The sequence below is a fragment of the Anomaloglossus baeobatrachus genome, chromosome 3 (assembly GCF_048569485.1).
Source record: "Anomaloglossus baeobatrachus isolate aAnoBae1 chromosome 3, aAnoBae1.hap1, whole genome shotgun sequence".
In the NCBI taxonomy this organism is placed as follows: domain Eukaryota; kingdom Metazoa; phylum Chordata; class Amphibia; order Anura; family Aromobatidae; genus Anomaloglossus; species Anomaloglossus baeobatrachus.
In genome coordinates, this window is record NC_134355.1 from 149,118,956 (window position 1) to 149,140,190 (window position 21,235).

Here is a 21,235-nt window from a genome sequence, read left to right on the forward strand (position 1 = left end):
TTTGATCTTTCCATTTATTTTACTCCTGAGTGGGCCATCTTCAATATGCTTCCGCAGGACAAGTTGGAAAGGCCTCCTGCCCCTCAGCGCTGTACTTTATTCATTTGGGTGGTGGCCACTCGCAAAAGTATCCTACACGTCTGGGCGCAAGATGCAGTCCCTACTCTTAAGGGTACTGTACACGCTGCGATATCGGTACCGATATCGCTAGCGAGCGTATCCTCCCCCGTCGGTTGTGCATCACGGGCAAATCACTGCCCGTCGCGCACAACATTGCTAACAACCGTCACACGGACTTACCTGCACTGCGATGTTGTTCTGGATGGCGATCCGCCTCCTTTCTAAGGGTTCGTGCGGCATCACAGCGACGTCACGCGGCAGCCGTCCAATAACAGAGGAGGGGCGGAGATGAGCGGCCGGAACATGCCGCCCACCTCCTTCCTTCCTCATTGCTGGTGGACGCAGGTAAGGAGATGTTCGTCATTCCTGCGGTGTCTCACGTAGCGATGTGTGCTGCTGCAGGAATGCCGAACAACATTGTACATGCAGCAGCAACGATATTAAGGAAATGAACGACGTGTCAACGAGCAACGATTTTTCACGTTCTTGAGCTCGTTGATCGTCGCTCATTGGTGTCACACACTGCGATGTCGCTAATGGCGCCGGATGTGCGTCACTAACGACGTGACCCCGACGATATATCGTTAGCGATATTGCAGCGTGTAAAGCACCCTTTAGTTTGATTAGCACGAAGGTGGCCTACCTCTTCAAAATGGACTGGATAGAGTCATTACTCAACAAAGAAAAACTCACTAAATGCTTCTTTCTTACTTGGACTTCCTTTATTAAAACCCAACCACTGTGTACACGCCAAGCGGTGCATGATTGTTTCCAGTTTACGGATTGGGAGCTAAGTAATGGCCTGTTAGGCTTGTGTAATGTAAGGTTTTGTCATAAGGGTTATTTTTTCTCTGTGCGTGCCCAAGGTGGGGGGGGGTGTTCTAGGAGGCTCTCTTAGTTTTGTAGATTTACAAAAATTTACTGTTTAATCTCCTTTTGGATTGTCTTGTTATTGACATAATGTATTTTCCTTTGTCTCTTTTTTATTCTATCCAAGATATGTATATCTATTTTGTTTCTTTTCAATAAAAATGGTTAAAATAAAAAGGGTAGAATATATCTCAAAGGAATGTTTAAAGTCACTTTTGTGTCTGGTTATGTTGCTTTTAAATCTAGAGATTTTTACACCACCCTCCTTATGGAAAGTTAATATTCTTTAAAAAAAAAATCTATTTGCCTAGCTAAACTCCCACTCTTTCCCACAGAGTTCATTTAAGACTTTTTTGAGGTCTTTCTAAGAGCAGCTACCTTCTAGTTTCTAAAAAAGAACCTTATTACCCAGCATCAACATATGTTTAAGAGTAGTGAATCAGGACTGTAAAAGTTAGATCCGGACGGTTAAAAAGTACCCGAGCACCGACAGTGGTCCAAGAGTTCTCAGGGAACTCCGTGTAACGATCCGCATCCGGCAACTCGGGGAATTAAAATAAATAAAGGAGAAAAAAAAAGGCGGGAAATGCAGGCGCATTATACTTACAGAGTCTCTCACGTGGCTGACCACTCATACTACTTCCAGGGCCGCTCATTATCCTTCGTGTGCATGTACTGCTTCTCACTGTACCGACAGTCCCTGCATCTCTGATTGGTTGCAGTCAGATGTGCCCCCACCCTGTGTGATAGTGTGTCTGACTGCTTTCAATCAGAGATACTGTCTATGTGTCTATATTGGTGTAAAAATAAATAAGTTGGCATAGGGTCCCCCCATATTATGATACCCAGCACAGATAATGCATATGGATTCAGGCTGCAGCCCCCAGCCGTGTGCTTATCTTGGCTGTGTATCAAAATAAGAGAGACCACATGCAGTTTTTTTTTATATATATATATTTAAATAACTGACAGCTGGGGGCTCATATTCTCAGTCTGGGAAGACCCATGCGTATTGGGCTCCACCAGCCTGATGTGCAAACCAAATGAGAATAGGACAATCTCGGAGTCTCACTGACAAGACAATTGGAATAGCTATTAAAACGGATGTGAGTATGGATTAATGAAACTCCATGGATCAGTGAACTCTCTGGTTAAAAAATGGTGTGAACAACATACGTAGCCTAATAGTAAAACTTTTTTGTAAATCTTAACAACCAATTACAGCTCAGATTTTATATTTCCAGAGCACTGTAAGGAATTTAAGATGATCTCTAACTGGATGCTATGGGCAAAAACAAAAGCCTAACTTATTAGTCAACAAACTTTAAAGGGAATCTCTCAGCAGGATTTCACACCCAAACTATCTATTTGTAGATGTAGCTCTTGCAAAGACAAGTCCAGCAGCAACACCTTTACATGGTCAATCCATTCCTCTGGTACTGAGAAATCAGTGTTTGAATTGCTATGCCAATGAGGCTGAAGAGCTATTGTAGATCTGAAACCTCTGTCACTCCAGTTCTATTTCGTTCTCAGTGCCGTGCCTTCCTGATTCACTGATGGTGCTTTTGCCTGAAGTCATACAGCATAAAGGGTGTAAGTAAGCAAAGCAGGAAGAAGCCATGTTTGGCAGGGAATAGAGCTGGAGTGACAGAAGCATCAGTTCTATAACCTTATTTTCAAATCAATTCAAACTCTGATTTTGCTCTAGTAGAAGAACGGACTATGCATGTAAAGGTATTGCTGGACTTTGAAAGTTGTACATGTACATATAAATAATTTGGGGTTTGAAATTCTGCTTACAGATTCCTTTTAAAGTGAACCTGTCACCAGATTTTGGGCTTCTAAACTAAAACTAGCACCTTAAGCAGCATCTGTGCTCAATTCTATAAAGGTGCACGTTACCCCCGGATCCCCCTGTAGACCCCAAAAATACCTTTATAAAATCTCCCGCCCTGTATGTAAATTGTCCTGTTCAGTCTGATGGGCGTCCTAATCTGTGCCTCCTATCGCCCTCCTCCTGTGCTGATTGACGTGATACCCAGGACGCTATCCATGCAGACGTTCAAAATCTCCCTACTCAAGGCTCACGCAGGCGCACATTGCTCTGCCCTGTTGTGGGCACAGCCAAAAACATAGGTGCACCTGCGCGAACCGGCGAGTTGTCTGCGCAGGCACAAGATTTTGCCCGGGGATGTGGATGAAGCGGGTGACATCATGGAATGCAGCAAAGGTGCTAGTTTTAGTTTAGAAGGCCAAAGACTAGTGACAGGATCCCTTTAGTGTAACATCTGACAACCCCCTCCAAAAAAAAAGAAAATCTTGTAAAAGACACCATGAAAAAATACTGTGTCTGAAAGTAGCTTAACATCACTTACAGCATAATCTATCATACAATTTAGTGTATGTATGTTATTATACTACTGTGTGCACATGTCCCCCTGTTATTTTAGATTGATTTACCCATATAGCCAGTTTCAATGTTACAGTTTATCTGCAATATTATAAAAAAGGCATTTTTCATTTATTACAACTTATTTTATTCTTTATTTTTATTATTTATATTATTATTAAAAAATTATTTATTATTTATTTTATTCTTTTCATTTATTAGAAGATCGCTTGCTGCTCAGTAGTCTGCATGTTGCATAAAAATATGTAAAAAGAACCCCTCTTTGATGTCGTGATAAACTAAGTGGTGTTTTTGATCCCTTCTTCTATTCTGGTATTGTGCTGTACACTGCCAACACCACCCAAAACCTCAATATGCAGTTCTGGGTGGAGAACTATTCAAGCTTTATAGGGTTTGCATGTGAATGCAAAAGAAACCACACACATAGTAACAGTAATATATTTAGCCACAGCAGCATCAAATATATAGGTGTAGACATACAATGATAAAGATTTATTAATTCCGGCTCACCGATGCATTAGAACTTAGTTCGTGCAGCATGCACTAAATTCATGGTGTACACCTTGCTTAAGAATCTAATGACAGATAAAGACACCATAGAAAGTAGTGGAAAAGGTTTATAAATATGTGTAGCAACTCTTAAGCCCAGTCCATTTTATTCAGATACATTCTGTAACAAAAATATACTCATAGGGAACCTAGATTGTGAGCCCCAATGGGGACAGTATTGCCATTGTATGCAAAGCGCTGTGGAATTAACAGCGCTATATAAATGAATAAATATTATAATATATATTAATATGGCGACCAGAATGTATCACAGAAGTGATGTGAACCTGGATATCTGCTCTGGTACTTGTAATCCCACAAGGCTTATTAGGGTATTCCAGGGATAGGTTTTACGGTTAGCTGGAGAGGTGGCCAAGTCTGGCTATCTACATACCTCCACCCATGGATGTGTCTCGTGTCAAAATGGAGACTGATTGTTTGACACATGGTCAGTGTGGGGAGACTGTGTTGTCTCCAGGAAGGAAACCTCAAAGAGCAAGAGGATTTTCATGTCCCGACCAGGACCATGTATTGAGGTTGTGACGCCTCTGGGAGGAATCCTCTGAAGAAAAGAGGGGGTTCGCTTCTTATGACCAGCATTAATGTATGGAAGTTTGTGATACCTCCAGCAGAACCTCTGGAGAGGGTGTATACTGACCGGGGTCAGTGAGTGGAGGTTGAGATAGCTCCACTGGGATACTTCTGGGGAGAAGTTGTATCCGAACCTGCATGGGCGTACCTGGAGTTATAAATATGGTGTTCAGCTTCAGTGCAATATATTGCAATTTATGTATGCCAGAACTGGAGCCGTACGGTAAAAAATACAAAACGAGAGCACAGTGGTAAAGAAAAACTTAGTATTTTGCATTATCACAATAGGGAAGGGGGCACTGCTGTATGACGTAGCATATTGGACTACTATAACACTTTGTCAGCATAAAATCAACTTTTCACAACTTTTCTAAAACTTCCAGTAGTCTTTTCTCCTGATCACTGCACGTGTTCTGGCTACTTCTCCATATCGGAAGTTAACTGTTAAGTGGTAAAAGTTGTAAAATATGCAGAACAAGTTTGCATAATAAACAAGACAGTAAATGAAAGGACATACTTAGAATTGTGAGGCAGTCACAAATCGCACAATACTGTTTAAACAGCTGTTGGAGGTAAACATTAGTCAGCATATTCCGGATATAAGAGGCCGTCATACCAATAGAAATACTGAGAATTAAATCCATGGGAACATAATTGCAGATGGCTGTGGGGCAATTCATTACATTATTCAAAGAGTAACCATTGTTTTATTTTTTTTTCCATAAATCAATAGCACACGTGGAAATAAGAAGCTTCCACATCCTTGTCCTCCTGCAATGATCATTCATTCTCAAAATTCTCAATTCACCGGTTAAACTTCTGATCAATGAATACAGACTTTCCCATAAAGTTCTATGGAGAACTTGAAGCAGAGCTTCCAGCTCCTCCTTACTTTTCCCTCCTCTCCATAGAATGTTAAAAGCACCAACTGCCATCTCCTATCTCAGTAATGGGGAAACCTGTCCCCACTGAATACAGATTTTACCCATGAACTGAGAGTGAAAGATCAACCCAGAAAGGGAAAGGACCAATAAACCAAATGTGGTAACCGCACAAGCTCAAACAATGGGATCCATCAAACAATTTAGGATGAACAGAAAAGTCAAAGTCAGACCATATCCCTTAGGCCGAAAACATACATACGTTAAAACCACGTCCGTGTAAAACGGGCCATTTTTCGGGTCCGTTTTCCGTTTTTTAGGTCCGTTTTTATGGTATGTGTGGCCTGCGTGTATATCCCATATGCTACCCGTATGTGCGTGTGGAATGTCCGTGTGTGCGTGAGTGAAATAACTGACATGTGTGTGTGTTGTCCGTGTGAAATGTTCCGTGTGTGTGTATGATGCACAATGTCGTTTATACATGTCGGCTGACAGCAGACAGAGTTGCGCGATGAGAATGAACTCAGATGAACTTCACCCGACTTCATTGTCATGCCGCAGCTCTGTCTGTGTGCCGCGTATTGATTAGCAGTCACCCGTGAAGGACTCACCGGTGACCGCTAATCCCCTGAGTGACTGAATTGAGCAGCCCTCTCTCATTCTCACCGATCCCCGATCTCCGGCGCGGCTCTGCACTGCTGTTATAAAAGCTCCGGCGGCTTTTACTATTTTGAAAAAGCCGGCCGCTCATTAATCAATCTCGTATTCCCTGCTTTACCCGCCCACAGGCGCCTGTGATTGGTTGCAGTCACACACGCCCACCACGCTGAGTGACAGCTGTGTCACTGCACCCAATCACAGCAGCCGGTGGGCGTGTCTATACAGTGCAGTAAAATAAATAAATAAATAATTTAAAAAAACGGCGTGCGGTCCCCCCCCTATTTTAATACCAGTCAGATAAAGCCATACGGCTGAAGGCTGGTATTCTCAGGATGGGGAGCCCCACGTTATGGGGAGCCCCCCAGCCTAATAATATCAGTCAGCAGCCGCCCAGAATTGCCGCATACATTATATGCGACAGTTCTGGGACTGTACCCGGCTCTTCCCGATTTGCCCTGGTGCGTTGGCAAATCGGGGTAATAAGGAGTTAATGGCAGCCCATAGCTGCCACTAAATCCTAGATTAATCATGTCAGGCGTCTCCCCGAGATACCTTCCATGATTAATCTGTAAATTACAGTTAAAAAACACACACACACCTGAAAAATCCTTTATTAGAAATAAAAAACACTAACAAAGTTCCTCATCACCAATTTATTAACCCCGACAAAGCCCTCCATGTCCGGCGTAATCCACGGACCTCCAGCGTCGCATCCAGCTCTGCTGCATGCAGGTGACAGGAGCAGAAGAATACACCGCCGCTCCTGTTACCTCCACGCAACAAATGAGGTGAGTAGCGCGATCAGCTGAGCTGTCAGGCAGGTAACTCACGGCCACTGCTGGATCCAGCGGTAGCCTCGATTAACCTCAGTGACAGCTCAGCTGATCGCGCTACTCACCTCATTTGTTGCGTGGAGGTGACAGGAGCGGCGGTGTCTTCTGCTGCTCCTGTCACCTCCATGCAGCAGAGCTGGATGCGACACTGGAGGTCCGTGGATTACGCCGGACAGGGAGGGCTTTGTCGGGGTTAATAAATTGGTGATGAGGAACTTTGTTAGTGTTTTTTATTTCTAATAAAGGATTTTTCAGGTGTGTGTGTTTCTTGACTGTAATTTACAGACTAATCATGGAAGGTATCTCGGGGAGACGCCTGACATGATTAATCTAGGATTTAGTGGCAGCTATGGGCTGCCATTAACTCCTTATTACTCCGATTTGCCAACGCACCAGGGCAAATCGGGAAGAGCCGGGTACAGTCCCAGAACTGTCGCATATAATGTATGCGGCAATTCTGGGCGGCTGCTGACTGATATTGTTAGGCTGGGGGGCTCCCCATAACGTGGGGCTCCCCATCCTGAGAATACCAGCCTTCAGCCGTATGGCTTTATCTGGCTGGTATTAAAATAGGGGGGGGGGGCCGCACGCCATTTTTTTAAATTATTTATTTATTTTACTGCACAGTATAGACACGCCCACCGGCTGCTGTGATTGGATGCAGTGACACAGCTGTCACTCAGCGTGGTGGGCGTGTGTGACTGCAACCAATCACAGGCGCCTGTGGGCGGGTAAAGCAGGGAGTACGAGATTGATTAATGAGCGGCCGGCTTTTTCAAAATAGTAAAAGCCGCCGGAGCTTTTATAACAGCCGTGCAGCGCCGCGCCGGAGATCGGGGAACGGTGAGTATGAGAGAGGGGGGGAACTGACCGACAGAGAGCGAGAGGGACAGATAAGACAGAGAGATTGACCGACAGACATAGAGAGAGACCGACCGACCGACGGACTGAGGGAGAGAACGAAACAGAAAAAGAAAAAAGACCGACATCACATGAAAAAAGCACAAAATGTACAGGGAACAAACAGAGATGCGTCCGTGTCACTCGGACGTGCGCACAGACCCATTGACTTTCATTGGGTCCGTGCTGTGTGTTGCGTGCTGAAAACGGACATGCTTCCGTGCAAAACGGAGACACAAACGTAGTACGCACACGGACCCACGGACCTTAATGAAAAACGCACATGTGTCCTCAAACATTAAATAACATTGGTGCACGTTTGGCCGTGTCTCCGGTATATACGGAAACGGACCAAACACGCACGTTTTCTACGGATGTGTGTTGCAGGCCTTAAGGGAATTTTTTCTTGTTGAACACAGTGTTTAATCTGACAGCATTATGTTGTTAAGCAGAAAAGCAGAGAATAACGATATATACATTTGTGGGAAAAGATCCTGTTAAGTTTGTATCTCACCAATTTAAATATCTTCTCATTCTGGGACTAGGAGTCCAGTGGGCGGCCTTAATCACTGACTGGTAGCTATCTCAGTACACACATTCATATAAGGCTGTCAATCAAAAAGTGACTCCACCCACTGGACTGCTCAAATCAGAATAAGAAGATTAAAACAGATGAAATACAAGCTATGCTGAATCGTTTCACACGTTCCATATGTCATTCTGGTCATCTCCTCCTCCAGTTTAACATGACGATGGTAGTATTTTCATGATGTGAATTAAATATGTTCTGTTGGCTAAAAAAGTGCACATCTCTACCTCCTACTGAAAATTGAAGATCCTAATATATAGTAGGTGTAATATTAATGATATTAGCAAATACCTCCAATTAGAAATGTAGTATAGTTCTCCTGATATAGCCATGTCTATTACCTCATGTGCAGGGCATTGCAGCTTAGGTATCCATTGATGTTCATTTAGTGACAGTTAGTTAGTGGCTCATGGTCATAACCATGGTTACTTAAGTTACAGTGTCCTGCACATGAGGTAAGAGACATGGCTATATCAGGAGAACTATACTACATTCCAATTGGAGGTAGTAGCTAATTATTATTACACTTACTACATATTGGGAAAGGACCTTAGAGATAGGAATAACCCTTTAAGTCCAAGGAGGGATCCTAATTCCATAATAATGGTCATTGTTTGATGATGGACATGCACTTGTTGAATTCAAAGTGACACACAGTTGTTTGAATGTGATATATTAAATTCTTCCATATATCCACATCCTATTCATATTTAATGGAAGATATCCTGTCATTAAAAAAATAAAGGTGAATATTATAGATGTAACCATATTCTAGATGTAAATGTATACCTTGCTTGTACAGCTCCAATAAATATTGTCCATTAGCAACAAGTTCCTTATATGCGGGAGTCCTGTCATCTCTTTCTTTCTCTAGAATCTAGATATAATAGAGATATGTCAGTCAGATCACAGATTTGTCAAATGTCCATAAATAAAATGAATTATTAACATGCATGTTGAAACATTATTTTTTTAACATGGATAGGGAAGGACTAGGAGCTCCTGCACACTTCAGATGTCAAGGCAAGAACAATGTAACCGGTCCCATTCATATTTAATGCTATAGGGCTGATACATCTAAGTGTGGAGTTGCACAAATATTTAGAGCCTGTTGCCATTTTCACACCAGTTTCAGGCAGCCCCCCAAAATGGGTGGAGATGGGGCAGGATTTGGCATGAATATGCCCACCCAAAAAATTCACTGAAAGTGAGGCCACTTCTTATGCCAGAAATGTTATTCCAATCCATGACTGGAGTAATATGTAAGGTGAGACACAAAAAAGCGCACAGCGCTAATAAGATGCACCAAATTCATTAAGAAGCATGCACCTCCTGATGAATCCAGTGCATCTTATTCCCGAACACCCCTTATTAGGAGTAGAATATAAAATGCTGGTCTTAAAAGGGGTACTTCGGGGGGGACAAAAAATTATTCTAATAGCCATACCCTGATAAACTATAAAGATAATATGAATAGTGCTGTTCCCCATCCTCACAGTACCTGCATTTCAGTGTGGCACAGTGTAACACTGCCACCTTGCATTATCCTGCCCTCCTCCTCCGGCGGGGACGTCAGTTCAATCACCCTCCCAGCCACTTAGAGGTATCTGTTCCATTCCCAGTCCCTGCCGCTGGCTCCCAGGAGCTGCACATGCCGCACAGACCTCTGGGAGGACAATTAGGGTGCGAGAGCGCACCTAGTCATATAGCACCAGTGCGCCCTAACCTGAAAGTGCCTCTCAGCCTACTGCACTTTGTATTTAAGGCACCCTCCCTGTGGTCTAATCTTAGAGACACGTTGCTAGTCTTTCAAGTCCCTATGTGCTGCTGCTGTGTTCCTTTCGCCTGTCGGTTTCATAGTACAGACTTGCTCCTGCTGCATTGTTTTATATCGGCTGAGCCTTCTGTTCTATCCACTCCTGTTCCATTGTTCCATATTGACCGAGGCTGCTGTACTAGCTACCCGCAGCTGCTCCCTATCTACACCAGCCGTGTCTCTCATCCCAGCTGCATCTGCCATATCAGAAACTGTCAGTATCCATACACCAGGGGTTAGTTGTCACAGCACCGAGTCTCCCTGAGTGCCACCTGGTAGCTACTGGCAACCCAGTCCATTCTCACCATCAGAGGCTCTGGTGTGCCCTTAAATCATGCCCCTCAGCCCAGTGGGTTCACTCGCATTCGTGAGCATTACACATAGGAGCTACAATTTTGTGCTCCCCCTCCCTTCTGGGACATTACATCACACCTCAGGGGGCATGGTCTGCTCCTGGTGTCTAGTCGCTGCCAGCCCCCTGATAGTATCTGCTTCTATTCAATTTGAGGACAGGGGGCATGGCCTACTCACTGATCTAGAACTGCAGGAAATCAGATATTATCAGAGGGCTGGCAGATACTAGACACCAGGAACAGGCCATGCTCCTTGGTGCAGGATGTAACATCCCAGAAGAAAGGAAGAGCACTAAGGAGCAGATCCTGTGTCACACTGAATTGCAGGTACTGTGAGGATGGGGAACAGCACCATTCATAGTATCTTTATAGTTTGAGGGCATGGCCATTAGATTATTTTTTTTCTCCACAAGTACCCCTTTAATGAATCAGGTGTTTGAGTGGAAATGGCAGCCCCATAGCCAAATCCTGCTAAAATCAGCAGCCTCTGATAACTAATGTCTATGGGCACTGAAATTATACAAGTAGCCTATCTACATTTATGAACAGCTCAAAAACATGTTCTTTAAAACTGAATTAACCTTATTTCATAAAATGCAGAAATGCATATCTGGCTCCTAAAGCAATATGTCTGATATGAGAACTATGTACAGAGAGCCCATGTGAAGTAGTAAAGAGGGTATGCTTTCAAATCTGCATATGCCAGTTTGACTTCAATGAAATTATAGCCATCTTTTATGTCTACTTTTTGCAAAAATGTCTTATCAATAGTTATACTGACAGGACATTTTCACTGCAGCCCTTCTGATAAGATAGGTGGCCAATACCCACTTTGATCTAAGGGCATGTGGTTATTAATGTGCCAGATTCTGGATCATACCTCCAGCTGCTACAAAGCGTATCACAGACAAAGCCCTCATTCATAGCCATTTCCTTCCCACTTCTCCTTTTACCTTTAGCATGTCTTTTAAGTCTGAGGTCTCTCTAATCTTTCTGTAGTTACTGATCTCCGCAGACAGAATCATAGCTCGGGACTTAATCATCCAATTCAGCAGTTCAGCAAATTCTATGTCAAACCTAGGAACAAAAATATAAAAAATGGAGGTCATTATGCAGCAAGATCTGAAGTCAAAAGTCAGAAATGGGCTCTCTTAGATAAAAGAGGAATAAGAACCCTTAAATAAGATGGCCATTTATATACAATGGTAGTGGATAGTTTAAAAAAGGAATTACATGAACAAAGCCTGTACGGAGGCACACATGGTGCCTAATGCTCAGAGTGCCGCAGATTGGTCCCCCTGAATGGCACCGAATTACAAAGATACCTTTCTCCAGAAGCAATGCACCTAGAGAATGAATCCATAACAATCGGCCATACATTTGTGTTTTCTTTGTATGTCTCTTTGTGAAACTGGAGGCATACAAAGGTATAATATCGCCTCATTGACTTCTATTTGTGTGTATTATGATATCTGATCCGCAATAAAATATAACCACAGAAAGAGCACCATAGACTTTAATGGATACTTGCTCTATCCAAGAAAATCATACATGATTTACAGATGTCTGAATGATATCTTAAGAGAAACTTTATTATCAGCTCCAAAGGGGACAGGTACTGGTGTTGATGAATACAATTTGAAACAATACCACAGGCAAATTTTATGGTAAGGATACAATTTAAAGGGAGCCTATCATGTGGAAAAATGCTATCAACCTGCAGATACAGGATTAAGCTGCAGGTTAATAGCATTCTAAACCTGCCCGCCACCTGCACATTGAACCCCATTGCTGGGAGGAAATGAACTTTAATCTTCTCGGCAGTGTTCCAAGTTCAGTCATGTGGGCGGCCCCGGCACGGGTTCAGTCACCGCTCTATATATGGAGAGCGGCGATTGTAACCGCGCTCCCTGTACTGACTGACAGTTGCTCAGCAATAGAGGTTACAGCCGCCACTTTCCATACAATGAGCAATGCCTCAATCCGCGCTGACGCCGCCTCTATGACTAAAACCGGAATGCTGCCGGAAGGATTAAAGTTAATTTGCTCCCAGTTTCGGGGTTCAATGTGCAGGCGCCGGGTAGGTTTAGAATGCTATTAGCCTGTATAATAACCCAATATATGCAGGTTGATAGCATTATTTCACGGGACAGATTCCTTTTAAAAAGAATCTACCACTATAAAACCTGACCTGTACCACAATAATGTGTAGAGACCTGAAAATCCTCAAATTCCAAAAATGTTGACTACCATGAACTTACCATGACAAACAGCCCATATAATGCATGGTAAACTGATGCATCCCCTGGTCTCCTAAGCTGTTACAAGCACTAAAGAGCACGGAATATATGTGGACTCACATGAAGGGGAGTTTAGAAATAAACTGCTGCAGCTGTGTTACTTCAGCTAGCCATGCACTAAAGTCATTCAGGTCTGTTTGTAAGGCTAGGGTCACACCTGTGTATTTTCAAAAATCCGAGAAAATCGGTCCGATTATGCTGATCACTCTTTGGAGTGTACTCCGATGTTCTCTTATTTGAAAAAGCTGGAAAATCTCCATCTTTTCCATTCTGTCAGTCCGTGAAAATCGTTCCACACTCAATTGTCATCCAAGTGCTGTCCGATTTATTTTCACCAACCCACTGACTTGCATGGCTTACCCAATTTATAGATGCAAATCATGCATGTGTGCTGTCATTTTTTCTTCTGACAGACTCGATCCAAGAAAAAATTGGACATGTGCATGTCCCAAAGAATAATACTGGTCCATGTGCGATCTGATATTTTGTCAAGTTTCACCAAAACCTGTATTAACACAGAGACTTACTTTTTCTTCTCTTCAACATCAAGGTAGACTTGGCGTTTCTTTGGTGGAGGTGGAGGAGGGAGCTCTTGTTTGATTATGTGAACACTACTGTGCTCTTTCACAGTCACAGTCTCAGTAGTAACCTTCCTCGTAATCTGCATCACACCAAAACTGCTGACCGACTCCGTGACCTAAATAAAGATACACAATGTACTATTCCAGATACTCTCTTGAAAGCCTGCCCTAACAGTCTATAATGCGGCTCATAACATCCCTTTTGCACTTCCAATTTGCCCATTTAGACAGGGTGTGTGTCCAACTATACAAAGAAGATTTTTCTTCAACATGAGTAGAGGCTTAACTTAACCTTATAAAGTAACAGTCACAAGTTTGGACACAACTCTTTATTCAGTGATTTTACTTGTTCAGATTGGAACATAAACACTGTAGATTTGCACTGGATTAATGGAAACATGGAGTAAAGAAATAAATGTGATGCAAACCAGAATGGAAGTTAAAGCTTAGACGGCTCAATATAACCCCCTGTTACTCAGATGGCAGCCTGACACACCCTTAGCACTCTCTCAAGGATCTTCATCAAGTAGACACCTACAATGGCTTCCAATGAACTGGAACACCTCGTCAAGAGTGAAATCACTAGCCTTCCAAACAATTTTGCAACCATCAAATATGTTATACAGAGCCAGCGTTGGTACACAGTTGTATATAGTGCTGTGTCCAATTCTACAATTGTAAGTTGGAGTAGAGCAAGAACCACTGAACTAAGTAAAGAGAAATGACAGTCCATCATAACTTAAGACATGAGGGACAGTCAATCAAAAAAAATTGTTAGAACCAAAAAGGTAACATCAAATGCAGTCATGAAAACCACCAACTGCTATAATGAAACTGGCTCTTGTGAAGACTGTCCCAGGAAAGGAAGATGAAAACTTACCAGTGGATAAATTAAGCGCTATCAACCTCAGAAATCAAAAAACAAAAGCACCTCATTACAGTTCTCATAAACATCACAGACATCAAGTAGCAAACACATCTGATCATTTGTGCACAGGAGAGTGTGAGAAGATTGCTGCAAAGAAGCTACTAATGAGGATCGCAAACTAGAAGACTAGTAACCAAGCAACACGAAGACTTGACATTAGATCAATAAGAATCTGAACTGTGATCAGATAGGTCAAAATTAGAGATTTTTGGTACCAACCACCATATCTCTATGAGGCCTGAAACACACATCCGTTAAACACGTGCGTGTTTGTCCCGTTTCCGTATGTACCGGAGACACGGACAAACATGCACCAATGTTAATCTATCATTGAGGTCACACGTGCGTGATTCCATAAGGTCCGTGTGTCCGTGTTCGTGATCCGTATGTGTTTCCGTTTTGCACGGAAGCATGTCTGTTTTCAGCACGGAACACACACACACGGACCCCATGAAAGTCTATGGGTCTGTGCGCACAATAACGTGACACGGATGCATCTCTGTATGCTCCGTGTACGTTTTGTGCTTTTTTGTAGCGATTGTCGGTCATTCTTTCTTTTTCTGTCTATGTCAGTCAATCTCTCTCAGTCCGTCGGTCGGTCTCTCTCTGTCTCTCTGTCAGTCTCTCTCTGTCTTTCTGTCCCTCTCTCACAGTCTGTCAGTCAGTCTCCCCCCTCTCTCATACTCACCGTTCCCCGATCACCGGCACGGCGCTGCACGGCTGTTCTATAAACTCCGGCGGCTTTTACTATTTTGAAAAAGCCGGCCGCTCATTATTCAATATCGTATTCCCTGCTTTCCCTGCCCACCGGCGCCTATGATTGGTTGCAGTCAGACACGCCCCCACGCTGAGTGACAGCTGTCTCACTGCAACCAATCACAGCCGCCGGTGGGCTGGTCTATACTGTGCAGTAAAATAAATAAATAATTAAAAAAAACGACGTGCGGTCCCCCCCATTTTGATACCAGCCAGGGTAAAGTCACACGGCTGAAGGCTGGTATTCTCAGGATGGGGAGCTCCATGTTATGGGGAGCCCCCGAGCCTAACAATATCAGCCAGCAGCCGCCCAGAATTGCCGCATACAATAGATGCGACAGTTCTGGGACTCTACCCGGCTCTTCCCGATTTGCCCTGGTGCGTTGGCAATCGGTGTAATAAGCAGTTATTGGCAGCCCATAGCTGCCAATAAGCCCTAGATTAATCATTGCAGGCATCTATGAGACACCCCCAATGATTAATCTGTAAGTTACAGTAAATAAACACACAAAGTGAAAAAATCCTTTATTTGAAACAATAAACACTACAAAAAAACGGTGTTCACCAATTTATTATGCCCCAAATACCCATCCATGTCCGGCGTAATCTACGGAGGTCCCGCTTCGCTTCCAGCTCTGCTACATGAAGGTGACAGGAGCTGCAGAAGAACACCGCTGCTCCTGCCAGATCCACGCAGCAACTGAGGTGAGTATCGCGATCAGCTGAGCTGTCACTGAGGTTACTCGCGGCCACTGCTGGATCCTCCAACTGTGACAGCAAGTCGCCCGAGTGACAGCGATGAAGTCATAGGTGAGTTGCAGTCACGGGGGGAGGATCCAGCTGGCCGCGGGTAACCTGAGTTACGGCAGCGCTAATCACGCTGCTCACTTCAGTCACTCAGGGGATTAGCGGTCACCGGTGAGTGCTTCACGGGTGACCGCTAATCAGGACGCGACACCCAGACAGAGCCGCGGTATGACAATGAAGTCTGGTGAAGTTCACCCGAGTTCATTCTCAGCGCGCGTCGCTGTCTGCTGTCAGCCGACATGTAGCAACTACATTTTACATCACACACGGACATTTCACACGGACAACACACACACGTCTGTTAAGTTTCACACACACACACTGACATTCCACACGCACACACGGCTAGCATACGCAGTTCACACAGATGCCACACGGACCATAAAAACGGACTCAAAAACGGGACACGGACCCGAAAAACGGACGTAACACACGTGCGTGTTTTTTCATGGATGTGTGTTTCAGGCGTGAGATGGTGAAAAGGTAAGTGGATGGTTGCTACACATGTGATGTCCACCATGAAGCATGGAATTGTGATAGTGTTGGGATGCTTTGCTAGTGTCATTGTTGGTGATCCTGTATATTAATTTTCAAGGCAAACTTACCTAGTATGGTTCTCACAGTATTCTGCAACAACATGTCATCCCAACTGGTTTTCACTTAGAATGACCATTAATTGTGTTACGCCAGAACAATCACCCAAAACACACCCAGGCTACGTATGGCCTCCACAATCACCAGACCTCAACCCAAGTGAGATACTTTGGAATGAGTTGGATTGCTAAGTGAAGGCAAAGCAGCCAACAATTGCTCTGCACCTCCAGTAACTCCTGGAGCTGCTTGAGAGAATGCCAAAGTTGTGTAAAGCTGTTGTTAGAGTAAAGAAGTATTATTTGAGGATGCTAAGGTTTAACATATATTCTGCTATGTTTCACACATGTTCCTTAACGCCTTGCTTCTGTCTGTGTTCCTTCTTGGTCTTGATGCCTACAGTAACAATCTACAATGTGCACATGCTAATAAGAACAAGGAAAACCACAGAATAATCAGGTGTCCCCACACTTTTGTCCAGTATTGCATATAAGTAGCCAATTTAATATTCTCCAGAGTTTATATATCTTAGTAAGAAGAACGTCTCTCATTCTAGTGGACCCAGCTGATACACAAATTACAGTACTGCCATTTGTTTGCTATCTGACATATATGACTTTCTAAATCTGGCACAAAAATCTTCATCCTCATTATCTAGTGGAGTTAGGTTAAGTTGAGACACACACAACCTCAGAAAGCTTTACTTTGGTATATCACTTCCATACTCAAATTATATAGCTGCAACTATTGTATTACTGTAATTACCTGATTAGTGTAGTCCTCTAAAAGATGCACCAGTCCATCCCACCTTTGAGCAAGATCTTCCATATCACTCTTTAGTTTTTGAGATGCTTTTCCATTGCCAATTAGGAGAGCTACTTCCTGGGCCAAGTCATGTAAATGGTCAAATGTTTGCCGCTTCATTCCTAGCTCTTCTTTCAGACCCTGAAACAAAGATACTGTATATAAACTGCAGAAAGGTTGAACTACTGTGATCATCGCCTTGCATCCATGTGCATTAACATATTGAGAAACAAACATAATTTTCCGAGACAAAGGAACTGGGCATTAAAATTTAAAATACGTACTCCTTTTTTCTTATGACATCATCTGTTGATAAGAGTTAGGAGGTCTCCATAAACTTTAGATCAGCGTTCCTCAACTCCAGTACACATGACCCACCAACAGTGCATGTTTTCAGGATTTCCTTAGCAATGCACACGTGTTGGAATTATCATCTATGCAAGTGATAAAATTATCATCTGTGCAATGGTAAGGAAATTCTGAAAACATGAACTGTTGGTAGGTCTTGAGGGCTGGAGTTGAGGAACACTGCTTTAGATGATAGGCTACTTGAGCTGAAAAAATGTTGTAGCCCATTAAGACTGGCGTGTGAAGAAACTTCCCAACTATACTACTAAAGCTCTTGGTGACTATACTTTGGGTATATCACCAGACTAAGAAATGTTTTCCTCTGGAGTGGTGCACCTTATCAAAGTTTCCTGACATTACTCGTATATTTACCCACCGCCGTCTACATCTTTACCACCACTTTTGTCGGTCTCCGGCAGATTGTGCTACAGTGTTTGATAAGGGATAGTGAGAAATCACTCTTCAATATAAGTCCATGAGGTCCTCGTTCTGGGTCTCATAGACTTGTATTGAGAGCTTGGGACATAACATCTGACTTACAGATAGTCAGACGTTGCGGTCACAAGAATGTGCCGTGGGACCGGAGCGGCATAGATAAATGGTGAAGATGCTACAGGGTGAGTAGAAGACCGGGGGCAGGGACCTTCGATTAAAAGCACCAATCCAGCTCTGAAAAAAACCCCTCTGGAATCGTGCTTTAAAAGCTCTGGGATATATCTAAAACAGGAACCAACCAATTCCTAGAACCATGCAACAATATCTATGCTGACCAAACCCTTTTAAAGGAACTACATGGTAGAGTTGGGGAATGTGAACATGTTCAGAATTTGCAGCAGAAAAATCTGCTGCACTTCATGGAGTAGACAGAAAATAAAGGTTGCTTAAAATGCCCGCATTTTTTGGGTGAATGGGTGAAAAATGCTGATAGAATTGGCATGCTACATATCTGAAACTGTTTCAAATCTGCAAGGTAAGTATAACTTTACAGGTACAAAAAACTGCAAAAATGCAACATGTGATCAGACCCTTATACCTTATGGAAATATCCTGAAGGTGGGATTAACTAAAATAGCAAGCATTCACAGGTTGCCATTTTCCACAGTGGTTTGACTGAGTGCACTGACAGGTAAAATGCAGACAAAATGTGATTAGATGGGATAAAGAAGCAGAAGACCGTTTGTTTACTTTCAATCTTTTCAGTGTCAGAGGAGATGAATGGTAATGAGTGACAGGAAAGCATGCCCGCACTGACAGTAATCTTCTTGTATCATGGAGAAAACTCGCCTCCCTCAAGCCTGTTTTTTTCTTTTGACTTATCTACATGGACGTCACCAGATTCCTCAAATAACTTATATACTGCACTCACCGCTAACTTCCTCACACTCACACTCAGCTCGGCCTGGTCTTTAAAGTTACCGCGCTGGACTGTACTCAACGATTGTTCTTTCTCACTTAGCCACATCTTAAACAAGACCTGAAAAGACAACGGGATGTTTAGTTATAGGTTTCATACAGAGATTAAAAAGTAATTTAAACCATACCAATAATTTCAAGTCATTTTTTAGAATAAGTTAACATTAGAGATGAGCCGTTCCTTTTGTGTAACCCAGATCTGGCATCTAGTCCAATGCTCCATGGCAGTTAGTCTTCACTTCCTCACTTAGTACCCTCATACCGTCATCTTGGGTGTCTCTGGCGGTCGCAGAAGTGTTACCATGAAGGATCAGACTGGACACCAGGCCGCAGCAGAATTACTCATCTCTAGCTATGTGTGTTTGCATGAAGCACTTTTTTTACTAGGTATTCTGGCTCAACTCTTTCTGAAATAGTAGGAGATTAGCTGCTTTGATGTCTACTATTTACTAAACACACAGAAAAAAGGAATCCTTCTACTCTATTTAAGACATGTTCAAAAGTAACAACAGCAATACTCAACATAGTGGCTGCGAATCCAGCTCTGGGGTGAAAGATATCACTCACTAAATTCCACACGATCTGCTTGCCTTGTCAGCCTCTGCTTGTTTTCTCAGTCTGTTTCTCAGTCCATCCATCCCCTGCCCTCTCCATAAAGTGTAATGTAATGGGGAGTGTAATCTGACAATTTACTGTGTTATCAGTAGTAATGGGCAGACTTGCAGATACCCGGGATCGGCGAGTCCAACCGTATTTAACAAAAACACCTCGGTTCTAACCCGGAATGATCACGGATATCTGCCCAGATGCCGATCTCCATATATGTCTAAGGACACCAGAATCCTGGGTTTTGAAATGGTGGTAGACGGGATAGGGGAATTAGAGTGAGCGTTATACTTACCAAGTCTCCCGCGCAGCTGTAACACTACTTCCGGGGCCCTCAGCCACATGCTTATCTTGGCCGTGTATCAAAGTAAGAAGGTCTGCATGCAGATTTTCTTTAAAATTATTTAAATAAATAATTAAAAAAAAAAAGCATGCAGTTCCCCCCAATTTTGATACCCAGCCTTGATAAAGCTGACAGCTGGGGACTGGTATTCTCAGGCTGGGGAGCACCCATGGTTATTGGCCCCCAGCCTAAAAATAGCAGCCTGTAGTCACCCAGGATTATCGCATTGGTTAGATGCAACATCCCAGAACTTTGCCCATCTCATTCCGATTGCCCTGGTGGCAATTGGGGCAATACGGGGTTCATGTCAGCTCACAGCTACCATTAAGCCCTAGCTTAGTAATAGGAGGAGTCTATGGAACTCCACCCCCATTACTAAGCTGTAAGTAAAAAGAAATAAAACAAAAAAAATGAGAAAATCTTTTATTTGAAATAAAATAGAAAAAAAAACACCCACTCTCTCCCCTTTATTAACCCCAACAACAAACAATTCCAATGTAATCCAAATTCAGTGACCTCACCTCAAGACCTGCATCTCCTGGCAGAAAACTACAGTTTTCTGGCAGGAGGTGCAGATTTGTGCTGAAATTTATACACCATATTCCTGCATCAAATCTGCACCTCCTGGCAAAAAAAAGTTTCAAATCTGTATACATTATGACGCTGTATTGATGCGATTTTTTTTGTGTAGAAAAAAAAAATAAGCGTATTTGGTCATGAATGTGGGAAAATGGCCTAGCTCTTTATTAATTTAAATGATCACTGTCGGTAGAACAAATTTTGCCTAAATCAATAGTAAGGCTATGTTCACACACTGCGTTTTTTACCCGCATTTGGTGCGCTTTTGCTGCAGAAATTTCTTGAGAAATTCTTGTAACCTTTCTGCAGACATTCCCCAGCAAGACCTATGGCAAAAAAAATTAGCTGTGCGCACACTGCGTTTTTTTCTTAAGAAAATTCTTTCAGTAGATTTTCTTAAGAAAAAGAATGAGCATGTCACTTCTTTTCTGCAGCTAACTGCGTTATTTCACTCCATTGACTGTAATGTAATGCAGAGAGTAAACACACACATATGACACTCAGACACAGCCACGGACATATAGAATACACATAGAAATCAAACGTATATATTAAAAATAAAAAACAAAAAAAAAAGCGTGTGCTCCGCCGTATTTTTACCGTCCAG

The 21,235-nt window shown here is 43.0% G+C and overlaps 1 protein-coding gene across 1 annotated transcript in view; it reads right to left on the minus strand.

Moving 5' to 3' along the window:
• Positions 1-21,235, minus strand: part of UTRN (utrophin) — a 1,025,654-nt gene that overhangs the window by 741,414 nt on the left and 263,005 nt on the right. The window contains exons 15-19 of the mRNA XM_075339520.1: positions 19,054-19,161; positions 17,301-17,480; positions 13,400-13,569; positions 11,526-11,649; positions 9,193-9,280 (exon numbers count right to left, since the gene is read on the minus strand). Coding sequence (XP_075195635.1) covers positions 9,193-9,280; positions 11,526-11,649; positions 13,400-13,569; positions 17,301-17,480; positions 19,054-19,161 — 670 coding nt within the window. The remainder of the gene's footprint in view (positions 1-9,192; positions 9,281-11,525; positions 11,650-13,399; positions 13,570-17,300; positions 17,481-19,053; positions 19,162-21,235) is intronic.